The sequence below is a fragment of the Somniosus microcephalus genome, chromosome 10 (genome assembly GCF_052327205.1).
Source record: "Somniosus microcephalus isolate GS21.2 chromosome 10, FLI_Smic_1.0, whole genome shotgun sequence".
In the NCBI taxonomy this organism is placed as follows: Eukaryota; Metazoa; Chordata; class Chondrichthyes; order Squaliformes; family Somniosidae; genus Somniosus; species Somniosus microcephalus.
The window spans coordinates 157567079-157592739 of NC_140996.1; the positions used below are offsets into that span (position 1 = coordinate 157567079).

Here is a 25661-nt window from a genome sequence, read left to right on the forward strand (position 1 = left end):
GAATACAGTATATTAAATTGCAAGAAGTACAAGTAAATCGCTGTTTCACCTGGAAGGGGTGTTTGGGGCCCTGGACAGTGGGAAGGGAGGAGGTAAAAGGGCATGTGTTGCATCTCCTGCACTTGCACGGGAAGGTGTGCGGGTTAAGTTGATTGGCTATGATAAATTGACCCTTAGTGTTAGGGGGATTAAATACGTGGGGTTACAGGGATAGGGTGGGATATGTGTTGGTGTAGGGGTTACGGGGATCGGGTGGGATATGTGTCGGTGCAGGCTCGATGGGCCGAAATGGCCTCTATCTGCACTGTGAGGTTTCTGTGATTCTGTGATTCTGTGAACTGTTGCAATTCATACATTCGTTCCTTAAATGTTAGCCATTTTATTAGCATAAAAAGCCTCAGCCCTCAACTTGCCTACAATTGGAGTTAAATTAATGGGCCTGTAATTTCATGGTTCTGACCATATTAAAATATTAGTGCTACATGAACTTCTCTCCATTACATAGGAACAATCCCAGATTGTATATGAACAAGGGGCTCGCAAAGCTTAGTCCCTATTTCTTTACACACCCTTGGGTAAATGCCGTCAGGGGCAGCAGCCCGATCTGTTTTGAGATTCCTTATTCTATCCAGGGCTATATCCACGTCCACTTTGACGCTTTCAGTTTTAACATCAACCCTATGATCCTATGATGTATTAGTGGTAACACAGCATCTTCTGTAGTGAAGACTGACACAAAGTAGCCATTTAAAACCTCTACCATATACTAAGATGCCACCCAAATTTTCCCTGAGGAATCCTTCAATACCCCTCTGCAATGCTTAATGGTCCTCCGACTACTACCAAAACTGGAAAACTTCAAAAGTACTTCATTGGCTATAAAGCTCTTTGGGACTTCCTGAGGTTGTAAAAGGCGCCATATCCACTCATCTTCTCCAATGTTATTTTGTCTTCTTTGATGACTACTTTCCATGCCTTTAGCTGAGATTAATATCTATTCCTGTGCTCCTGAGACCTATTTTCTTTAAGCTTGTAAAAGCATTTGTGCTTAAGTCCAATTTCCCTTTGAACATAACCTGTTAGCCAGTTTGGCTTTGTGTTGCCATGTGCCCTTCTTTTAACTTTAGGGACATAGATGGCTTCCTCTAGGAACATATAAGGCAGTGTTGTCCAATATTTTAGCCACTAGCCACATGTGGCTAATTAGGAATGCAGATGTGGATTAGTAAATAGCATTGTTGTTGGACATGTGATCTGCATATTCCTATTTGCTCAGCGTATGCATATGTACTTTAACCTTTTTGTGGGTATGTTGGTAAAATACTAAGATGCAAAACAGTGTCGTGTTTCTTGAACATTGTGGATGCTTTACGTTCTTGGTTACTGAATGCTGGTAGATGTTAGCTCAGCAAGTATACACGTGAAGTACATTTACCTGTATTGTGTGAGTGTATATAAGGCATTTTCTACTAAAATTAGTGCATGTGGCTAAAATGGGTTCACTGTCTCCACACATGTGGTTAATCAGCCATTTCTATTTGACAACAATGGCATATGGATGGTTTTGAAGGCACTGTATTTATTTTCAGTGTCGCTATTATCCCCACCAGTAGGATTGCCTATCTTCTCGTTCTAGTCATTTGTCATCTTTAAAGTCTGGTACTAGTATTTAATTTTCAGCAGCTGTAGTTTGGTTAATCTAATTATGCCTCCTCACAATGGGCCTTTTGAAATGGAGGCCTATGACGGGGGCCAATGATCAATTTTGGGCCAACTCCTGGGTTTCATCAAATGTACTTAAATATTGGGCAGACAAGGCCCTACTCTGGTTTGTAGGGAATATGAGTTTACTTACAGGAGTGGCTGCTAATGCTGAGTCCAAGGGATTATCTAATGTTAAAAAACTCAAAAATAAAACCAATTTTGCAGCATCTATAAAGAAATTGAACTTCTGTCAAATAATCTACATCCAACTTTTCTTTTTACAAATACTGATGAAATAGCTATGTATTCCAGCATTTTCTATTTTAATCTCACTGCAAGGTAGCTGTGTCATCATAATTTTAAGAAAAATGTATCAATTTTACTCCCTTGCAGAGGAAGAATGAGTTGTGTGTGGTGCAGAAATTTCATGAAAATGTTTCCACTGGTGTGAAGGAGATCAGATTGGAAAAACAGGAAAAGATTCAATCAGTTCGTAAAATCAGTCGAGTAAGATATTTTGCTACATTAGCTGGCTTCGATGTGAAATTGTGGACAATCAAATTTGTTGAGTATTCCACCGATTTTTAAAATTCAGACTTTTAAAAATGTTTTTACACCCCCTACCAATTTCCCCCCCGCCATCCTTGCCTCCAACAGCAAGAAATCTTGAGTATTTGTACAGCTCCTTCAGCTGCTGTATCCTGCTACCTCTTATCATCTTGCCCAGTCCTTGTCCTGACACACATTTTTCCCCCACAGCTTCCCTTGCTAACGGCCCTCACCAGGCTTAACTCCTCCATGGGAATCCTCTCTTGCTCTCTCAACCACCTCACCCCTCAACTCTTGAATATTCAAATACTTTATTACCATCATAAATAACTTCCTTTTCACAGGCACAATTCCTATCTTGCAATCTGTCATCATCACCTTCCCTCAAAAAGGCAACCCTCGACTCCTTCATCCTTTCCTGCTCCAATCCCATATCTAACCTCCCTTTCCACTTCAAGGTTCTTGAATGTGTTGTTACAACACAGCTCAGTGCCTGCCATTCCCAAAATCCCTTACAATCTAGCTTCTGCCCTACCCACAGAACGAATACAGCTTTAGTTATATGGCACCAATGACACTCTTTTTGACTGTGACTGTGATGCGCTATACTTTCTGGTCCTCAATCTCTCCACAGTACTCAATATGGTCGATTACTCCCTTCTCCCTCACCGTCTTGCATCTGTGATCCACCTTTGGTTGCCTGTCTGTAATTGGTTCCACTCCTACTTGTCTCAAGGAAGCTGGCATATTTCTAGTAATGGCTTCTCCTACTGCTGCACACAATCTCCTCTGGGATACCCCAAGGTTCCATCCTTGGCTCGCTCCTTTTCCTCATTTATGCAATGCCCTTTGGAAACATTATAAACTTGGGGCCAGTTTCTAAAATACATACAATGTTAATAATTCTTCATAATTTTATAACCATTTATTAAAATTTACTTTTAGCCTTCTTTGTTCCAGTGGAAATAATCCCAGAATCTCTCATCTCTCTACATAGCTCTTAATTTCCCATCTCTAACATCATCCTAGTGAATCTACACTGTAGTTTCACCCAGTTCCTGTGGACATGTGCCTACTGCATAAAACTGCCAATTTGGCTAACTAACAGAAAACAGAGAGTTGTCATAAATGGGTCATTTTCAGCTTGGCAAACTGTAACTAGTGGGGTGCCGCAGGAATCCGTGCTGGGGCCTCAACTATTTACAATCTATATTAATGATTTGGATGAAGGGACTGAGTGTAATGCAGCCAAATTTGCTGATGATACAAAGATAGGTGGGAAAGCAAATTGTGTGGAGGACGCAAAGAATTTCCAAAGGGATATAGATTAAGTGAGTGGGCAAAAATCTGGCAGATGGAGTTAAACGTGGGAAATGCAAGGTTATCCACTTTGGTAGGAAAAATAAAAAAGCAAATTATTATTTAAATGGGGAAATATTACAAAATGCTGAGGTACAGAGGGATCTGGGGGTCCTTGTACATGAATCACAAAAAGTTAGCATGCAGGTACAGCGAGTAATTAGGAAGGCAAATGGAGTGTTGGCCTTTATTGCAAAGGGAATGGAGTATAAAAGTAGGGAAGTCCTGTTACAACTGTACAGGGTGTTGGTGAGACTACACCGGGAGTACTGCGTACAGTTTTGCTCTCCTTATTTAAGGGAGGATATACTTGCATTGGAGGCAGTTCAGAGAAGGTTCAGAGGTTGATTCCGGAGATGAAGGGGTTGTCTTATGAAGAAAGGTTGAGCAGGTTGGGCCTATACTCATTGGAGTTTAGAAGAATGAGAGGGGATCTTATTGAAACATATAAGATTCTGAAGGAGCTTGACAGGGTAGTTGCAGAGAGAGGATGTTTCCCCTCGTGGGGGAATCTAGAACTAGGGGGCATAATTTCAGAATAAGGGGAAACCCTTTTAAATCGGAAATGAGGAGGAATTTCTTCTCAGAGGGTCATGAATCTTTGGAATTCTCTTCCCCAGAGAGCTGTGGAGGCTGGGTCATTGAATATATTTAAGGTGGAGATAGAAAGATTTTTGAATGATAAGGGAGTCAAGGGATATGGGGAGCGAGCAGGGAAATGGAGTTGAGGCCAAGATCAGATCAGCCATGATCTTATAGAATGGCGGAGCAGGCTCGAGGGGCCAAATGACCTACTCCTGCTCCTACGTCTTATGTTCTTATGGTGTTCATTTATGCTGAACAGGGGAAAACTTCGAGAGGCAATTGGAATGGTTGAAATGTTAAATAAGATGTCAAACTAATGCATGAGAGGGTGGCATTTGTTTTTTGGGATTGAGACCCATTAGGACACTGAGATGTTTTACCTTTTATCTGCACTTGATCCTTACACTGAGTAGTAGGAACTTGTTTCAGCATATATTTGGTACCAATATCACTTACTTTGGGCACAAAATTAAAACCGATATTGGAAGCTTGTGCACATAATGCAATTTTATGACATTTTCTCAGTGATTCCATAACTATCAGTTTGAGATCTGATCTCTTTATATTCCAGCCTTCTATAAATAGTAATTTCTATGAATTGCTTGGAGAGCTGCTAGACTGGATCTCTGATGGTTACCTTTGCTATTTGACTCCAGAGGATGAAAATGATATTCAGAAATCATCAGGTCCCAATTGTTTACCTAGAAAATCTATTCAAGAGAAGTGTGTGAAGGTAATCATTTTTTTCCCCCCTCAAGTGTTTTTAGTATTTGAAAGACTTGTCTCTGTTGCATGAATGTCAACCTTGGAATTGAGCTATTTTGTGTTTGATATAGTTATTGATGATTTTTCTGCAGACCAATAAAGTAATCCCCTAACTTTACTTATCACTTAACTGAAAAAAGAACCGTGCCCTCTTCCTCATTTTAAAAAGACATTTTCTCTGAGCTTTTGACATGAGTAAGTTCAGCTAATTTTTATACATTTTTAAATCTTGTTGTAATTGATTTAAGAGTTGTATGAAGAAGTTGAACAGAAATTCACATCAAAAGTGAGTGTTCATTAAAACATGTACATTCTACAGTAGAGCTACTCAAATGTTTAGTCAAAGATGGCTTACTTTTTTCACTGGCACTACTGTACAGTCATAATTACTGCACATGAGCTAATGCTAGTGCGAGGAAGGGGCAATTTCTATTCCTTGCAACCGTTTTAACACTAAAATAAAACATCTTTCTGCTAATACTAAAATTAATTTTTTTTTAAACTATGTACTCTATCCAACAGAACTTACTTATGTAAACAGCTCACTAGCTTTCAACAAATGCTTAGCAGTTTTCATGATAAATCAAGGTCCCTATATTTAAGCTTTGTGCACAAATAATAATTTGTAATTTCTATCCTGGTAAGCTACCACTCCCCTTCTTGTATCTTGCACGTACAGCATTACAGGAAACTTTGGTTTATCCGGAGGTTGTATGTCCGGAAACCTCGATCTAACGGCAGAAATCAGCAGCCGTTTTGGTTAGGTTTTTTTTCTTCTCCTAGCATTTTTTTTTAACAGTCAGGCTCTGGAAAGCGTCTCTGTAGCTTAGCAACAGTTTCAGAGACGCTTCCAAGGTACGGGCCGAGTGTTTACAAGCTGTTGCTAAGCAATAGTGTTTGTTGTCAGATACGGAGATGAAAACCTCCGTATCCTTCAACATTAGCGCTGGTCTATCCGGAAGTTTTGATAGATCAGCAGCAGCTCGGTCCCGTCGGTGCCGGATATCGCGAAGTTTCCTGTATTTGCTTTGTCTTTTAAGAATATCACATGCTGCCGGTGGCATAGCAAATTCATAAATGCACTGAGCCACAAGTTGAATTCTGATTTGCAAGCAGGTGCCGAGCAGAGACTTCCTCCCGCACCCCACCCCACCACCCCACCGAAGAAAGGAAAAATTGTATAAGGCTGTTATCAATTCTAGTGACTATTTCACATGGATGCAGATGGAAGTCCAGAAAGTGCGACTAGTCTGTCTTTCAGCAGGACAGCAATGCATGACATAAGAGACTTTAGGTAGTTGCTATATAAAATTAATTGAAGAAAGAATGAAAATTATAATCCACCACATACTTTATGAACCATGTGCAGATGTTTATTAGAAACACAAGTTTTTTTTAAAACCTTGTATTAGATGTGCAATCCAAGTTACTCGGGGTCTGATGAAGGATATATGCCTGAAATGTCGTATCATGTCTAGACATTAGAAGATGTCTGTAATGCAGACATTTTCCTGATCTGGCAGGATGTTGTTCTATGCTCAGTACCACAAAGTATGCTGGTGACAACCCCTCAACCCAAAACCATTCATTTTCTTCTCTCTTCACCCTTGAAAAATGATCTAAATACCTTTTTTTTAAGAACTTGAATGAGCAATGGGAGGCCTTCAAATCGGAGATAGTTCAGGTACAGACTAGACACATTCCCATGAGAGGGAAAGGAAGGGCTTCCAAAGCTAGAGCTCCCTGGATGACTAAAGTTGTAGAGATTAAAATTCAACAGAAAAAGAAGGCTTATGATAAATGTCAGCTTCATAATTCAGTAGCAAACTAAACTGAATACAGAAAGTACAGAGGAGAATTGAAAAAGTAAATGAAGGGCAAAGAGAGTGTATGAGAATAGATTAACGGGCAACATAAAAGGGAACCCAAAAGTCTTTTATAAACAGTAAAAAAAATTAGTCAAAGGCAGGGTGGGGCTGATTAGGGACCAAAAAGAAGATCTTCCTGTGGAGGCAGAGGGAATGACTGAAGTACAAAAAGAGTACTTTGCATCAGTCTTCACTAAAGAAGAGGATGCTGCCAATGTCACAGTAAAGGACGAGGTAGTAGAGAAATTGGATAGGCTGAAAATAGATAAAGAGGAGATACTTAAAAGGTTGGCAGTGCTCAAAGTAGAAAAGTCACCCAGTCCAGATGGGATGCTTGCTAGGTTGCGGAGGGAAGTAAGGGTATAAATAGGCCTCTGGCCACAATCTTCCAATACTCCTTCGATTATGGGGGTGGTACCAGAGGATCGGAGGGTTACACCCCTGTTTTAAAAGGGGGAGAGGGTAAACCCGGAAACTACAGGCTAGTCAGCCTAATGTCGGTGGTGGGGAAACTTTTAGAGACAACAATCCGGGACAAAATGAATTGGCACTTGGAAAAATATAGGTTAATAAATAAAAGCCAGCACAGATTTGTTAAAGGCAAATCTTGTTTGACTAACTTGATCGAGTTCTTTGATAAAGTAATGGAGAGGGTTGAAGAGGGTAGTGTGGTTGATATGTATATAGACTTTCAAAAAGCATTTGATAAAGTACCATATAATAGACTTGGTAGCAAAATTGAAGTCCATGAGATTAGAGGGGCAGTGGCTGCATGGATAAGAAATTGGCTAAGGGACAGAAAGCAGAGAGTAGTGGTGCACGGTTGCTTTTCAGACTGGAGGGAAATGTGCAGTGCTGCCCCCCAGGGGGTGGCGTTTGGACCACTGCTCTTTTTGATATATTAATGACCTCGACTTGGGTATACAGGACATAATTTCAAAGTTTGAAATTCGGAAATGTAGTAAACAGTGAGGGGGATACTAATAGACTTCAGGAGGACATGGACAGACTGGTGAAATGGGCAGATGCGTGGCAGATGACATTTGACGCAGAAAAATGTGAAGTAATTCATTTTGTTAGCTAGAGTGAGGAGAAGCAATAGAAACTAAATGGTACAATTTTAAAGGGGGTGCAGGAACAGAGAGACCTGGGGGTATACGTACACAAGCCTTTGAAGGTGGCAGGACAAGTTGAGAAGACTGTTAAAAAGCCATACAGGATCCTTGGCTTTATAAATAGAGGCATGGAGTACAAAAGCAAGGAAGTTATGCTAAACATTTATAAAACACTGATTAGGCCCTAGCTGGAATATTATGGCCAATTCTGGGCTCCACACTTTAGGAAGGATGTCAAGGCCTTAGCGAGGGTGCAGAGGAGATTTGCTGGAAATGTACTGAGGATGAAAAGCTTCGGTTACGTGGAGAGACTAGAGAACTGGGGTTGTTCTCCTTAGAGCAGAGGGGAGATTTGATAGAGGTGTTCAAAATTATGAAGTGTTTTGATAGAGTAAATAAGGAGAAACTGTTTCCAGTGGTAGAATAGTTGGTAATCAGAGGATACAGATTTACGGTAATTGGCAAAAGAACCAGAGGCGACTTGAAGGAAACAAAATTTATGCAGAGAGTTCTTAAGATCTGGAATGCACTGCCTGAAAGGATGGTGGAAGCAGATTCAATAATAACTTTCAAAAGGGAATTGGATAACTACTTGAAAGGGAAAAAATTGCAAGGATATGGGGAAAGGGCAGGGGAGGGGGACTAGTTGGATAGCTCTGTCAAAGAGCCGGCACAGGCACGATGGGCTGATTGACCTCCTGCGCTGTATCATTCTATGATTCTAACTTAAGTGATTTAGAAAGTACTTTTAAGTAGCGCTCTATACTAAGTTTCACATTGTTTTTTACGAAACAACTGTTTATTTTTTCCTGACTATGCTTTCTGTATGTAATGGCTTGCAGATTCTACCCTTGATCACAGCACAAATTCATTTGATGTCACCTGGGGATATCAAACTGCAGCTCACACTGGTGAAATTCATTTACTGGGCTTTAAGGCATATCGACAGAGGAGGCACACAGGTAAGTGTAGAGATATTTTCCTTCCCTTTCTAGGAATTAGGTCTCTTGCTTTACGATTCAAAATGGGCTCCAAATAATTATTTATTTATAAACTTCAGGTGATGTCTGAAAACAGTACTTTTTAAAAAAAGAATAACTCGAGACAGCATACCTTTTAGGAGTTTGGCAAATCTCTTTTTATATCTATCTATATATATAAAAGGATAGTGGTGTCTGTCTGTCTGTCTGTCTCTGTCTGTCTGTCTGGGCATCACTCAAAAGTTATAGAGCGTACCTACACATATGTTATATCAAAAGAAAGGTTATGATTAGGAGGGTGTCCTAGGCATATTTACTTTTTGGTCAGACAAAAATTGTTCGGACAGTAGACAAAAAACGTTCAAAATTCCGCTCATTAGCGGTTGGCCAATCATACGGGGGAAATCCGCTCATTAGCATTGAGTGACGTGAAGGTTGACCAATCCTACGGGGGCAGCGCGCTGCGTCACGGGGGGCGTTTCATGGCGTGTGAGGGCGGGGCCTAATCTTTCAAACTGCTGTTAATTCGGCCATCTTTACCTCAACTTTTACTTTTATTCACTTTTTAACAGCTGCCACCTTCCTGTTCTATATGGCTTAATGCCAGATCATGTAGTGCAGTTGTCTTCTTAGCTATGGGGTGCTTAAAAACCTGAACTTTAATACAGGGAACTAAGGAAAAGAACAAATTAATTCAGTTTTAAATAGTTTTTAGGAACAGTTAGAAATGAAGTGATCCATTTCAAGTATGAAGGAACTCAGTTGTCTTCCAGGGAAGGTCTCTCCACCTTGTGGAGCTGGAGGCCCCAGCCAGGGACTCGGGCTTTCCCCCCCTCGGCCCGGTCCTCGGCTCCGTTTGCGGCCGGGGACTCGGGCTTTCCCCCCCTCGGCCCGGTCCCGGGGCTCGGCTCCGTTTGCGGCCGGGGACTCGGGCTTTCCCCCCCTCGGCCTGGTCCCAGGGCTCGGCTCCGTTTGCGCCCGCGGGCCGGGGACTCGGCCTTTACCCCCCTTGGCCCGGTCCCGGGGCTCGGCTCCGTTTAGTTGTCTTCCAGGGAAGGTCTCCCCACCTTGTGGAGCTGGAGGTCCCAGCCGGGGACTCGGGCTTTCCCCCCCTCGGCCCGGTCCTCGGCTCCGTTTGCGGTCGGGGACTCGGGCTTTCCCCCCCCTCGGCCTGGTCCCGGGGCTCGGCTCCGTTTGCGGCCGGGGACTCGGGCTTTTCCCCCCTCGGCCCTGTCCCGGGGCTCGGCTCCGTTTGCGCCCGCGGGCTGGGGACTCAGCCTTTCCCCCCCTCGGCCCGGTACCGGGGCTCAGCTCCGTTTGCGGCCGCGGGCTGGGGACTCGGCCTTTCCTCCCCTCGGCCTGGTCCCGGGGCTCGGCTCAGTGTCCGGGCCTGAGGCGCTAGGGAGGGAGAGGGGAGGGAGGGAGAGGGGAGGGAGGGACAGAGAGGAAAGCAGGGGGGAGGGAGGGAGAGAGGGGCAGGGAGAGGAGAGAGGGAGAGGGGAGGGAGAGGGGAGGGAGGGAGAGAGAGCGGGGAGGGAGGGGGAGAGGGGAGAGACAGGGGCAGGGAGAGAGAGAGGGGAGAGAGAGAGGGGGAAGGAGAGAGAGGGTGAGGGAGGGAAAGAGTGAGGGGGTGGGAGAGGGAGGGAGAGCTCGCCTTCTTCCTTCCTTCGCAGGGGTCCATCGGGCCAGGCCTGAGGCGCTCCTTCCCCCCCTCTTTCTCCAGGCTAATCCCGAACTAAATCCAGCAGTCTCTCTCTCTCTCTTCCCCCCCGTCTCTCCCTTCTCCCCCCAGTCTCTCTCTCTCTCCCCCGTCTCTCTCTTCTCCCCCCAGTCTCTCTCTCTCTCTCTCCCCCCCAGTCTCTCTCTCTCTCTCTCTTCCCCCAGCCTCTCTCTCTCTCACTCCCCCGTCTCTCTCTCTCTCTTCCCCCCAGTCTCTCTCTCTCTTCCCCCCAGCCTCTCTCTCTCTCTTCCCCCTAGTCTCTCTCTCTTCCCCCCAGTCTCTCTCTCTCTCTCTCTCCCCCCCGTCTCTCTCTCTCTCTCTCTCTCCCCCCCAGTCTCTCTCTCGCTCTCTCTCTCTCCCCCTCAGTGTCTCTCTCTCTCTCCCCCCAGTCTCTCTCTCTCCCCCCCCAGTCTCTCTCTCTCCCCCCCAGTCTCTCTCTCTTCCCCCCAGTCTCTCTCTCTCTCTTCCCCCCAGTCTCTCTCTCTCTCTCTCTCTCCCTGTAGTGTATGTACCTTTAAGAGGAACTATGTTTTTTTGAAGCCCCTGTGTACTGTAGTACCGGTAGTGACCACTCGGGTATATAAGCCTGTATAGCGTCTTGTATAGTTAGTTCACCTCCAGACTTTGTTCAGTAAACACTTGTTAAATCAACTCCTGCATTCCGTGTCTCCATTAACACACGGATTCAACAGTGGCGACGAGTTAGAAACAAACTTACCTGCAATTCGGCAGCACTTCAAGATCGATTCCTCAGACGAAGGTCGAAGAAAAAAAAAACTGTGGTTTCACCAGCTAAACAGGCTGGTGGCAGGTAGTGCACTGATCCTTCCTGGGCGGCGGGCTGGGGCTCGATCGGGTGGCTCTGCAGCAGGGCCGGGCAGCGAGTCGGAAAGCAGAAGCAAACAGAGACAGAGGATGGAGCACTCAAGAGACGGCCGGCGTTCGGACCGAGCAGAGGGAGGGGAAAGTCCCAGAGGGTCCGACGGGAACGATTCTCCAAGTGACGGAGAAACTGTTTAAAATATATGTGTAAATAAAAAAATTTTAAAAATAGAAATATCACGAAAAGCTGCAGGTCGCAACGGGAACCGTGGAGAACAGCGTTGGCAGCAGCGGCAGCGGCGGGAAAGCGCAGGAGGCGCCATCTTGACTCGGCAGGGAAGAAGGAAAAGCGCGGGAGGCGCCATTTTTGATTTTCAGGATGCCTAAGACTGGCAATATTACTGCTTTCGATAGTGATATAGAGGATTGGACCACATGTGGAAAGAGTGGAGGTATATTGCAAGGCGAATGAAGTAGCGGATGATAAAAAGGCATCGGTACTTCTAAATCTGATGGGCGCAAGGACATACGGGCTGTTACGAAACTTGATCACTCCAGCCAAACCGATGGACAAGAATTTTAAGGAGATTGTTGATACCCTACAGGAGCACTTAAACCCAACACCGCTGCTGATAGCGGAACGATTCAAATTCTTCAGGAGGAATCAGCACAAAAATGAAAGTAACGCTGATTACCTCACCGAATTACGAAAACTGTCAAACACTGCCAATTCGGGGCAGGACTGGCAGATTCTCTACGAGACAAATTCATCTGCGGCCTCCTAAGCGAAGGAACACAGAAAAGACTACTTTCTGAGAAAGATTTGACACTGGACAAGGCTTTCAGTGTGGCTCTATCATACGAAGCAGCAGCAAGAGGAGCTGCAGAGATACAGCAAAAGCCACAGGACTTCGGCACCCATGAAATGACACGGGGTTTCGAGAAATGTTATCGTTGCGGCAGATCCACCCATGACCAGAGGGACTGCTGGTTCAAGGACAAAGCATGCAGGCAATGCGGAAAGATGGGACACATTGCACGTGTATGCAGATCTGGAAAAAAATCCGCTGACAGTAAAAAGGTCAATAAGGAAAAGTACAGAAAGGTACAAATGATGACGGACAGTAGCTCCGAAGACCAGAAGAGCGATAGCGACTCCGGAAACAAGAGACTAAGCTGTCTCAAATTACATAATGTAATTGCCAAAGAAGATTACCAGACCATTTGGGTTACCCTCACGATAGCGGGGTCCCCAGTTAAAATGGAGCTAGATACAGGATCAGCTCTGACCGTCATAAGTCGACGGGATTACGAGCGGCTATTTCCGCATATACCTTTGAAAGACACATCCATTATCTTGAAGACATATACGGGGCAGAAAGTATACCCCAGAGGGAAAATAAGGGTGCCTGTTGTATACAACGGCAAGGAAATACAGAAGTTGTATTTATACGTTCTGCAAGATGGTGGTCCACCGTTGTTGGGACGTGAATGGATCAGAAAGATACGTTTAGACTGGCACTCCATTCAGGCACTGACGGTGACCAGTAAGAAAAAAAATGATGATGACGTCATACCTGGACGATTAAAAGAAATCTTGGCTAACGCCAAAGAAGTGTTTCAACAGGAACTAGGAACCCTGAAAGGCGCCACCACCTCAATAAAAGTGGAAGATGCGGCAATTCCCAAGTTTTTTAAGGCAAGGCCGGTGCCATACGCAATTCGTCCAGCAGTCGAGGCAGAGCTGGAGAATTTGGAAAAAGCCGGCGTGTTATCCAAGGTAGATTGGAGCGAGTGGGCAACACCCATTGTCCCGGTCATGAAGAAAACGTTGAATAATGATAAATCTGAAGAACAGAGAAAAATTCGCATCTGTGGGGACTTCAAGGTGACTGTAAACTCGGTTCTTCACACGGTACAGTATCCTCTTCCGAGGATAGAAGATATTTTCGCCTCACTATCCGGAGGGAAACGTTTCACCAAAATTGACTTGGCACAGGCATATCTACAGATGGAGGTAGAGGAGGCCTCTAAAAAGTATCTCACGATAAACACACACAAAGGCCTGTACCAGTACAATCGACTGGTTTTCGGAGTAGCATCAGCTCCAGCTATCTGGCAAAGAGCTATGGAGCAAGTCCTGCAAGGGATTCCGGGGACTCAATGCTACCTAGACGACATCCTTGTAACAGGAGAAAACGACAACGAGCACCTTGCCAATTTGGAGCAGGTGCTCACGAGGCTGAGAGAACGGGGCCTACAAGCAAATCGCCCCAAGTGCGAATTTTTCCAGAAACAAATATCATATTGTGGCCATGTCATTAATGAAGAAGGGTTGCATAAGTCACCTGAAAAAATTGAAGCGGTCGTAAAAGCCCCTGCGCCTGAAAATGTCTCACAATTAAGGTTGTTCCTGGGATTAATAAATTACTATCATAAATTTTTACCGAACTTGTCAACGGTTCTGCACCCCCTTAACGCACTGCTACAAACGGGAGTAATTTGGAAATGGAGCAAAGACTGTAAACGTGCCTTCCATAAATGCAAAGGCTTGATCACGTCCAAGGAAGTGTTGGCTCATTACAACCCATCACTGCCAATCAGACTGGCGTGCGATGAATACGGCGTGGGAGCGGTATTATCGCATAGATTCCCTGATGGCTCGGAGCGGCCGATAGCTTTTGCGTCACGCTCATTGAACTCAGCTGAGCGTAACTATGCCCAGATCGACAGGGAGGCACTCAGCCTGGTGTGGGGGGTGAAGAAATTCAACCATTACCTACACGGACAAAAATTTACCTTATTGACTGACCATCAACCCCTCGTCTCCATATTCAACCCTAAAAAGGGCGTTCCCATTATGACAGCGCAAAGGCTACAGAGGTGGTCCCTTTTCCTAGGGGCACACCAATATGACATAGAATACAAAGGAACAAAACAGCATGGGAATGCTGACAGGTTATCGCGCCTACCGTTGCCAACGGTAGAAGAGGCGCCTACAGTGGACCCAGTGGAGATGTTCCACTCGACCATAGTGGAATGTCTACCAGTGACAAATTCTACCATTGAAAAGGAAACGAGAAATGACCCGACTCTCTCATGAGTCTACGATTTAACGGCGAAGGGATGGCCAGCACATGGCGATCCACTGTTACCAGCATTCTCGCAAAGAAGAGAACAGCTGTCAGTGTGCCGAGGAACCTTGATGTGTGGATCCAGAGTGGTGATTCCACCCAAACTCCAGGATAAAGTGCTAATGGAGCTTCACGAGGGGCATTTGGGTGGAGTGAAAATGAAGAACTTAGCCAGAGCGTTTGTGTGGTGGCCAGGTATCGATGGAGACATCGAAGAAATGACCAAGAGCTGTCTAGGATGCCAGAAGGTCCAAAACGCCCCACCACAAGCCCCTCTACATCCATGGGAGTGGCCCTCATCTCCATGGCAAAGGGTACATATCGACTTTGCTGGTCCATTTATGGACTCAATGTTCTTAATCGCGGTGGATGCACACTCCAAGTGGCCGGAAAGTAATAAAGATGGCCTCCACCACCACGGAAAAAACCATCACAGTATTAAGGACCATATTCGCCAGGAATGGGCTGCCTGAACAGATCTGTTCTGATAATGGACCGCAATTTGTATCCGAAGAATTCAGGAAGTTCTTAAAAAACAATGGGGTTAAGCACTACACGTCCGCCCCATACCATCCCGCACCAATGGATTAGCTGAAAGGTTTGTCCAGACCTTCAAGAAGGCCATAAAGGCCATGGGTAATGAAGACATAAATCTACAACATAAGGTAGATAACTTCTTGTTTGCGTACAGGAATGCAACACATGTGGTTACAAACCAAACCCCCGCCATGATGTTTTTCAATAGAAGACTAAGATGCCGGCTGGATTTGATCAAGCCAAACGTCAGAAGGGACGTAGAGAACCGGCAATTTCAAAGCATGAATGAAAGGCCAACTCGAACCTTCCAGATAGGCCAACAAGTCTTGGCCCGGGACTACCGTACCGAGAAATGGCAGCCTGGAACTATTTGCACACGACTAGGACCGCTGATGTATAGCATAATAAGGCGCCATGCTGACCAGATCATAGAGTCATCCGAAAAGGGACAACCTACACCAGAACTCTATACGCCTAGTGATGAAGCAGAGATACCCATAGTATCTTCCTCCGATCCGGTGATACTGGAACCAGATGAACCTGACACTGGCATTCAAGCCGAATCGACCTTGCCAAAAGAACCCACTACACCACCGAAACCTACTACACCACCGAGGCGTTATCCGGACCGAGTCAGGAAGCCTCCAGAGAGACTGAATTTGTAATTGATTAACTTCAGCAAATGTGTAGATTATTGTTCTTGTAAAAATGTTATTTAATGATTACTTAAAATGTTATGTACTATTTATCTAAAAGGGGAGGAATTGTGGTGTATGTACCTTTAAGAGGAACTATGTTTTTTTGAAGCCCCTGTGTACTGTAGTACCGGTAGTGACCACTCGGGTATATAAGCCTGTATAGCGTCTTGTATAGTTAGTTCACCTCCAGACTTTGTTCAGTAAACACTTGTTAAATCAACTCCTGCATTCCGTGTCTCCATTAACACACGGATTCAACACTTCCCCCCCAGTCTCTCTCTCTCTCTCTCTCCCCCCAGTCTCTCTCTCTCTCCCCCCCAGTCTCTCTCTTTCTCTTCCCCCAGTCTCTCTCTCCCCCCCAGTCGCTCTCTCCCCCCCAGTCTCTCTCTTCTCCCCCCAGTCTCTCTCTCGATCCCCGGGCCTCTCTCCACCCCCCCAGTCTCTCTCTCTCTCTTTCCCTCTCTCTCTCTCCTTCCCACACAGACAGACAGACAGACAAACTCATTTATATATATAAAAATTATTTCTACTTTTTTCATAACAACATGCCCTCAAAAAACCCTCGGCACCGCCGGGCACTCCAGCTAGTATACTATATATTGAAATGCTTTTTTGATGCATGAGAATTATGTGATTAGCTATTTTTACCCTGTCTGCACTAGTCCGTGGCAATTCTTTCAGGATGTTTTCGTTTACTGTCAAGTTTGCTTAGCATCTAACTTCTAGAAGAATTTTCACACATAATGAAAACAGGAACCAAACAGTAATGCTTGGAATGCCAACTTAAATACCTCTCTTTAATCTTGTATTTATTTACAAAATATGTTGCTTAAAAAGTGGCCTGGTTCCATGGATTTTAACCAACCAACAGTTAAAGCTGTATATATGTTTGGGGTCAACTGAGTGAATGACTAATGGTGAGCTTTTGCTGAGAGATAGAAAGAGTGTGCGTTTTGCTCTAAACAGGAGTTTCGTGTTGAGACAAAGTGGGCCAGAATCTGTAAGACCAGGCATGTAAGTGAAAATGCGTTCTAATTAATGAAATCTAGAGCAGTGCAGAAATTAGGAGCATAGAAATTTCAGGTTTAAGAATTAAGTTAGTGATATGTGCAGTATGCATGATGTTGGATATCCTGGATCTGCACAATATCCAGGGGGAATACTAGAAAGTTGCATTGCTCGAGTAGAGGAATACTGAGCTTGAGGACCAGCTAGCTACACTACGCAACGTAAGTGGGGACGAAAGGTCCCTACAGAGCATGAATATAGCACTGGGGAAGGATTTAGACAAGCAAACAGAGGGGAGGGAAAATTTTAAGACTTGTGGGAGAGGGGTTCAAAGTATAATAATGGGAAAGCAGTCTAGGTTCAAAGCGGAGTGGTATGTAGAGGCCTGTCTTAGAACAAATGGGATAGAGATTTAAGAGAAAAGTACTGAAGGAAAAAAATAACAACTTGAATTTCTGTAGGGCTCATTGCATACAAAGAGCTGTCTTGGCAATTTAAAAAGTGAAGGCTGAACTGAGGAGAGGAGAGAATGGAGGTCAGGATAGGGCAAATGCACAATTAAAGAGGAGGGTTTGAGGCTTTGAATGTAGTAAGGGAGTTGGCAGGGAAACAGTGTTGAAGGAAGGAGTTTGAGGACCGGGCAAAATGGCTGATAGTGCGTCACCGATAGTGAAAAGAAGTAAAAAGCAAACGCTAATTAAGGAATATGAATGGATCAAGGTTGCAGCGTTTATATGTACAGTAATGTGCAAAGCATTAGAAATAAAGTTGGAGAACGAGAGGCAATAATTAGAATAATGGACATGATGTAGCTTTTCAAAGTTGTCTTCAGCTGGGTGAGACTAGGAATTAAATATTCACAGCTACAAGATTTTCAGGAGAGATAGAGAAGGTAAAAAGGGAGGGAGTGGCCTTACTACAGCCATAGATGGTTCTCAGACAATGTCTTTCTGAATTGAATTTAATAATAAAGTATTTGTTAACATGTTAGGAGTACATTATAGACCACTGTATAGTGGAAAAGAAATAGAGGATGAGATTTAGAGAAGCAGTTTGAAGAGCTTGCAGTAGTAACCGATTCGTAACTAACTATTCTAAAGTAAAGTGGGATAAGACAAAGGTTTGTGGTCAAAATGAGAAGGGTTTCTCCAAGATTGCTTCTTTAATTACTAGGTTGCATGTCCAAAAGGGATGGATGCAATGCTAGATCTCTGTAGTGAAGCAGGATAAGTGGATGACCTGAAGGTAGGAAAACACTTGGGGAAATTGTGATCATAACTTAATTAGGCTCACATTGAAAACCTAGCCCAGATTGGTTGGTTGTAAAAGTAGCAGATCAAACCGCATGTTTAAGCACGAGATGGATAAGGTACAGTTTAAATAACTTTTAACTAAAAGTAAAGGGGATGCATCAAAAATTGGCATTATATCAGATTTTAAAACTATATATAAACAACCATAACAGCTATTTTGGTGTTTGTCATTAGCAGAATTTGGCCCATGATTTTTTTCACAATCCATGTGTACTCCACGCTATCAGGAACGCTACAAAACTTATTTGATCTCCTGAGGAAAGGTTCTGAAAAGTTTCTTGTTGTGGTCCCCTCCCCCAAAGTTCAATGAAAGGGTGTCTGTCTCATCTTCCTTCCTACATTAAAGAAGGCAGAGATAGCTAAATGGATAAGATCACCTTCCAGCAATCAGAGCATATAGGACATGGGTTCAAACCTGAGCTTTAAAAAAAGAAGTTAAAATACATTTGTCCTCCCTTCCCTAAAATGGTCGCGGTATTTGTTGATTGCTCTGGTAGGATTGGTCTTGTTCCAAAATTCCTTTGCTCACAATTATTGTATGAAATTTATAGTGTCCTCTAATTTTGTGCTCATGTTTTAAGTTAAATAACCTTTTTGTATCTATGGCACTTTAAAAACCCAAGTCACCATTGTTTGACCAAATTGGTCTTTTCTGGTCCTGAACATTGCTATACTGCAATGACTCATAATGTAGCATTCTGCAAAGATGCACTTGCTGTGCAGACATGTAATTCCAGGAAGAAAACATCATGTCCTCCTGAGCTCAAGTTATCTCCTCCAGTACAAACCTTGGGATTCCCCTAAAGGTACAATGAAACTGTCTGGTACTATAATCTACAGGCTGTTGTGAACACATTGAGGATCCAGCAGGCAAAGCACTGGAATGGTCAGCTTTTAAAAACAAATAAGCAGGTCACAGTCAGGATAACAACAGAAAATGCTGGAAAAACTCAGCAGGCCAGGCAACATCCGTGGAGAGAAAATAGAGTCAACGTTTCGAGTCAAACCCTTTGTCAAGACTGGAAAAGCACAGGAAATGAAATAGATTGAAAGGCCAGGTTGGGAGAGAACAAAAGAGAAGTGAAGAGACATTAAGAGGTATTCAAAACGAGACGAGATGGTGATAGGACTAGTGGAGACAAAAGACGGCTCTAGATTAGGTGTGAAATGTTCTGGCAGAATGAGAGACAGCTGCCATGTGGGAGAGAAAAAAAGGGGGGGGGGGGGAAAGGGCCAAAACAAAAGTGGATAAAAAATAAATAAAGGGGGCCGAGGTTATGATCTGAAATTGTTGAACTCGATATTGAGTCCGGAAGGCTGTAAAGTGCCTAATCGGAAGATGAGGTGCTGTTCCTCGAGCTTATGCTGAGCTTCCGTGGAACAATGCAAGAGCCCGAGTACAGTGAGGTCTGAGTGGGAATGGGGCGATGAATTAAAATGACAGGCGACCGGAAGCTCAGGGTCATCCTTACGGACTGAACGGAGGTGTTCCGCAAAGCGGTCACCCAATCTGTGTTTGGTCTCCCCAATGTAGAGGAGACCACATCGTGATCTGTCCATCAGGAATTCCCTGAAGAAATATTTCAGCTTCTGTCATCAACTATTACTATAGTCTCTGAGCAAATGGCTTATGATCAGTTAGTTATAGATGCTTCTGCATTACCAACAGCTGTGTTGGCATTGACATTGAGATTGGCTTTGACACTTGAAGCTGTAGTACAGGTTAGTTCACCTAGAACTAGATGCTTGTCTCATTTCCTTGGAAGATGAGGAAGCAGGTGGGGAGAAGTGAAGTATGCCCTTGAAAGGTCTCAAGATTTGCAGCCTATCTCTCTTCCTGACTCAATTTTTTATTTTGCTGCACCAATTTTCTCCCATCCTGTCCTGTAAGCAGTGACTCATGCTGAGGTAATAAGGTTTGTCAACCTTTCAAACAATACCCAGCACAATTAATCCATTTCAGAAAAAAAGTGAGGTGGGAAAAGAAGGGAGAATAGCAAAATTAACTCTCTCCTCATTGCTGTTATCTACTGCAACAGGACCTGAATACTGAGACCTAGCTCCCTACAGGAACTGTCAAAGTAGTAATTCTTGATTATATGGGGCCGATTAGTTAGTTGTTGGATAGCTGTGCATTTTTTTTAGAGGCATCATTCTTGTGGTTCCGACAAAACTTCCTTTTTTTATTTTATTGGTTCTCCCCCCACCTCCATCCCACTGTGACCCCGAAAGATGTAAATCGAGAGTTGATGTATACACACAGTCCCACAAGTCTCCTTGTGATGTGGCATTAAGAATCTTAATTAAACCAAAAACAGTGACTTTTGTTTGGAAGAGTTTATGTAAGATCAATACTGGAGTGGAGGGAGTAGAGGGAAATGCCTACAATGATGGTTATAAATACCTGAGGTGCTATACATGAAGCTAAAAGATTGATTTGTATGTGTAAGATCCTTTCTTGGTGAATCCGGATAATCATCTAGATAATCATCCCCTTTTGCTTTATTCTCACAAAACAATTTATGCATCCATATGAGGAAACTTGTACATGTCATGACGTGCTACCTGTACATGTCATGACAATTATCCATGATGTTATTTAAATACTGCAAGTTCTGTAAAGGTTACTTCAAACATCAAATTAGAATTCACAGTGCATTTAAAAGTTTTTTATGCTGCCAAACCTTTCCTTTGATCATCCAACTGAAATTTAAATTGATGGCACATTAAAGAAAACACAGGTAATCCATTTTAAAACAATTTTTGGTGTTTTTGTTTTTAAACTTGTTCCCTATTATGGGAAACAGTATCAGAAACTTGTAATACATATTTAAAAATGTTAATTTATACACTTGGGTTTCTTCTTCTCTCCACTTTAACCTTGTGGTAAGCACTGTTCCTTGACTCAGGACCAAGATGACCTGCTTCCTTGCTGCTTTCAAGACTGCTCTTGAGCCAGCAACTAAGAAGTAACTCAGTCTTTAATTTGCCCTTTTTTCTGTGGGGAAAGACTAAAAGTTACTTCACACAGAATCCCCACAGTGCAGATAGAGGCCATTTTGGCCCATCGAGCCTGCACCGACACATATCCCACCCTATCCCTGTAACCCCACAATCCCCCTAACACTAAGGGTCAATTTATCATAGCCAACTCAACCTAACCTGCACATCTTTGGACTGTGGGAGGAAACCGGAGCACCCGGAGGAAACCCACGCAAACACGGGGAGAATGTGCAAACTCCACACAGACAGTCGCCCGAGGCCAGATTTGAACCCGGGTCCCTGGCGCTGTGAGGCAACAGTGCTAACCACTATGCCACCGTGCCTTGATGACTTTGTTACAAGCCTGAAACTTTTTTTTGCCACAGCACATTGCCATGACCACCATTTATGATCGATTTTAAAAAACAGAATTCTTGTCATCTGCTGATCCAAGATTATTAGAGCATGCATTATTTGCTACCTAACGCCCAGTGGAAATTCTTTGGGCCGCCTTATGCTCTCGGTCAGTCTTAAGATATATCTCATTACAGTCAACCTGGCTGTACTTTTTTCTTCTTCTTCTTAGGCAGTCCCTCGGAACCGAGGATGACTTGCTTCCACATTAAAAATGAGCTCGCAGGTGGCTGATTAGTCCAGTGCGGGACCTACAGTCTCTGTCACAGGTGGGGCAGACGGTGGTTGAAGGGGCGGGTGGGTGGGGTGCTTGGGTTGACGTGCGCTCCTTGCACTGCTTGCGCTTGGCTTCCGCTTGTTCCCGGCGAAGAGACTCGAGGTGTTCGGCGCCTTCCCGGATGCTTCTCCTCCACTTTGTGCGGTCTTGGGCCAGGGATTCCCAGGTGTCGGTGGGGATGTTGCACTTTTTCAAGAAGGCTTTGAGGGTGTCTTTGAAGCGTTTCCTCTGCCCACCTGGGGCTCTCTTACCGTGCCGGAGCTCCGAGTAGAGCGCTTGTTTTGGGAGTCTTGTATCGGGCATGCGGACAATGTGACCCGTCCATCGGAGCTGATTGAGTGTGGTCAGAGCTTCGATGCTGGGGATGTTGGCCTGAGCAAGAACACTGACGTTGGTGCGCCTATCCTGCCAATGGATTTGCAGGATCTTGCGGAGGCAGCATTGGTGGTATCTCTCCAGTGCTTTGAGGTGCCTGCTGTACATGGTCCATGTGTCTGAGGCATACAGCAGGGCAGATATCACTGCTGCCCTGTAGACCATGAGCTTAGTGCCGGGTTTGAGGTCCTGGTCTTCAAACACTCTCTTCCTCAGGCGAACGAAGGCTGCACTGGCACACTGAAGGCGGTGTTGGACTTCGTCGTCGACGTCTACCCTTGTTGACAGTAGGCTCCCGAGGTATGGAAAGTGGTCCACGTTGTCCAAGGCCTTGTCGTGGATTTTGATAATCGGGGGGCAGCACTGTGTGGCGGGGGCAGGTTGGTAGAGGACCTTTGTCTTACGGATGTTTAGTGTAAGGCCCATGCTCTCGTCTGCTTCGGTGAAGGTGTTTACGATGGTTTGGAGTTCGACCTCCGAGTGAGCGCAGACACAATAATCGTCTGCATACTGTAATTCGACGACAAAGGATGGGACGACCTTGGATCAGGACTGGAGGCGACGGAGGTTGAACAGTTTCCCGTTTGTTCTGTAAGTTAGCTCCACTCCAGTGGGGAGCTTACTGAGGGTGAGATGGAGCATTGCAGCAAGGAAGATTGAGAAGAGCGTTGGTGCGATGACACAGCCTTGCTTGACCCCGGTTCGTACGTGAATTGGGTCTGTGGTGGAACCGTTGGTCAGGATCACGGCTTGCATGTCGTCGTGAAGCAGGCGGAGGATAGTGACAAACTTTTGAGGGCAGCCGAATTTGAGGAGGACACTCCATAATCCCTCACGATTGACAGTGTCGAAGGCCTTTGTGAGATCAAAGAAGGCCATGTACAGTGGTTGGTGCTGTTCCCTGCATTTCTATTGTAATTGACGTGCGGTGAAGATCATGTCCATTGTGCCCCTTAATGGGCGGAATCCGCATTGCGACTCTGGGAGGAGCTCTTCGGCCACTGGGAGAAGGCGATTGAGGAGGATTCTTGCGATGACTTTCCCTGTGACTATCTCATTACAGTCACCCTGGTTGTACTTTTTAATGATGCTGATGTCCCATTTTTCTCTTACTAATTGACTCCTTTCTGCTCCTCTACTGAGGTGTTGGCCCTTGATAGTATGCGGTTTCATGGACAGTTGTGGTAAATCACCAAAGTGGCTTTTGTATATGCGTGAGTCTTGATTATATGTCAGCAGGTAAAAGAAAACATATTCATACGTGCACATTTTTATTAGTAATTTGGAATCACATTCTGGAATTCAGATTTTTTTTTCTGTGAAAACTGAAATCCAGTGGCCTAATATATGATATATGAAGAGATGTATTTACAATGGGAGTACAGTGGGGTCATGAATGTGCAGTAGGACGTGGACTTGTCATAACTTAAGCTGCAGTTATACTCCATGTTCCAACAGTTGCTGTTATAGGGAAGTACATAACTTTAACAATTGCGAATTTAGAAATTTTTGAAGGGGGAAGCACTTTTTAAAATTGTCAATGAAATTTTACTCACCACGATTGGCGTGCAGTCATTAAAAAATCACTTAGCTTTCACAAACACATATCCACAATATCTGATCCAATCTGAAACTGTATTTTGTGTCAAAATGAGGGGTGTGGGTGCATTTTCTTTGGAGCCAGAAGGGAAGGTCAAAGACTTGACTATTACTGAAGTACTGAAGTAGCAATGATCAGCAACATGTTCCATACAGTATATTGTGCTTTCCAATCTCAGACACACCAAACTTGGTGCGAATGTGTGTAATAATAAAAATTCCCAGCACTACAGCATCATAGTACAGCAAACTTTCTGGTATCCGGCACTGATGGGACCGAGCTGGTGCCGTACCATCAAAACTGCCGTAGAAACCAGCGCTAATGTTAAAACATACGGAGCTTTTGAGCTCTGTGTGAATCAACAAACCCTGTTGCTTAGCAACAGCTTCAAAACAGTCAGCCGCACGTCTTTGTAGCTAAGCAACAGCTTCAGCTAGACCTTGCAGAGCCTGACTGGAAAAAAAAAAGCAACGAGAAGTAAAAAAACTTATAGGAAACGGCTCCTGAATTTTGCCGGTAGATAGAGCTTTCCGGACATTTAACCTCCGGTTAAACGAAAGTTTCCTGTAGTAAGTATTGATTTGCAGAAGAATTGATGTGATCAGTGAATAAGATCATGATAGTAAAAGTGAAACAAAGGACACCTTTATGTGTGCTAGACTGATCTCTAAAGATCCCTATCCAGAGTTGGGTAATTACAGAAGCAGTATAAATTTCATTTATAAATGTTCATTAAAAAAATATCCAAATATTTTCACAGTTCAGACAATGTTGATTTCTATCTGATTGTGGAATTTTGCAATGACATTATGGCTTTGATAGAAACTTGGCTCAAGGGTGGTGACACCTTACCCTTTACTGAAACTTCCCTGCACCACCCAAATCACTGTGGTAGTGGTTTGGCCCTTACCAAATCAGACCTTGGTCTCTCCCTCGACTACTCTGGTACCTTCTCCTCCTTCGAGTATCTCACCTTGTTCCACCTCGCGCCTCTCCTGTAAAATCCTCATTCTCCACTGTCCCTCAAACCCCAACCTGAGTTTCTCACCGAGATATTTCTTGCCGTTCCTCCTTCAGCTTCTGCACTGAGAAATTCCTTATCCTCAATGATTTCAGTTTCCAGCTCAACTCTCCTTGCCCTCTCTCCTCTGATTTCACTGCCCTCCTTTAATCTCTCCAATTAAATTACAAGGGATCAGTAGCATAGTTGTTCTGTTACTGGACTAGTAATCCAGAGGCCTGGACTGATAATCCAGAGACGGGAGTTCAAATCCCACCACCTAAATCCCAAAAAGCAGGACCAATCCAATGTGGCCAATTACCAGCCCATTTAAAAAAAAAATTAATTTATGAGATGTGGATATCGCTGGCAATGCCAGCATTTATTGCCCTTGTGAAGGTGGTGGTGAGCTGCCTTCTTGAACCGCTGCAGTCCGTATGGTGAAGGTACTCCCACAGTGCTGTTAGGGAGGGAGTTCCAGGATTTTGACCCAGCGACAATGAAGGATCGGCGATATATTTCCAAGTCGGGATGGCGTGTGACTTGGAGGGGAACTTGGAGGTGGTGGTGTTCCCATGCACCTGCTGCCCTTGTCCTTCTAGGTGGAAGAGTTTGTGGGTTTGGGAGGTGCTGCCGAAGAAGCCTTGGCGAGTTACTGCAGTGCATCTTGTGGATGGTACACACTGCAGTCATGGTACGCCGGTGGTGGAGCGAGTGAATATTTAAGGTGGTGGATGGGGTGCCAATTAAACGGGCTGCTTTGTCTTGGATGGTGTTGAGCTTCGTGAGTGTTGTTGGAGCTGCACTCATCCAGGCAAGTGGAGCGTATTCCATCACACTCCTTACTTGTGCCTTG

The 25661-nt window shown here is 44.4% G+C and overlaps 1 protein-coding gene across 2 annotated transcripts in view; it reads left to right on the forward strand.

Moving 5' to 3' along the window:
- The window catches only part of ccdc138 (coiled-coil domain containing 138), a 162197-nt gene that overhangs the window by 97880 nt on the left and 38656 nt on the right, over positions 1-25661 (forward strand). For both annotated transcript variants that reach the window (XM_085999024.1, XM_085999025.1), the window contains 3 exons: positions 2098-2211; positions 4769-4930; positions 8788-8907. In XM_085999024.1, coding sequence (XP_085855150.1) covers positions 2098-2211; positions 4769-4930; positions 8788-8907 — 396 coding nt within the window. The remainder of the gene's footprint in view (positions 1-2097; positions 2212-4768; positions 4931-8787; positions 8908-25661) is intronic.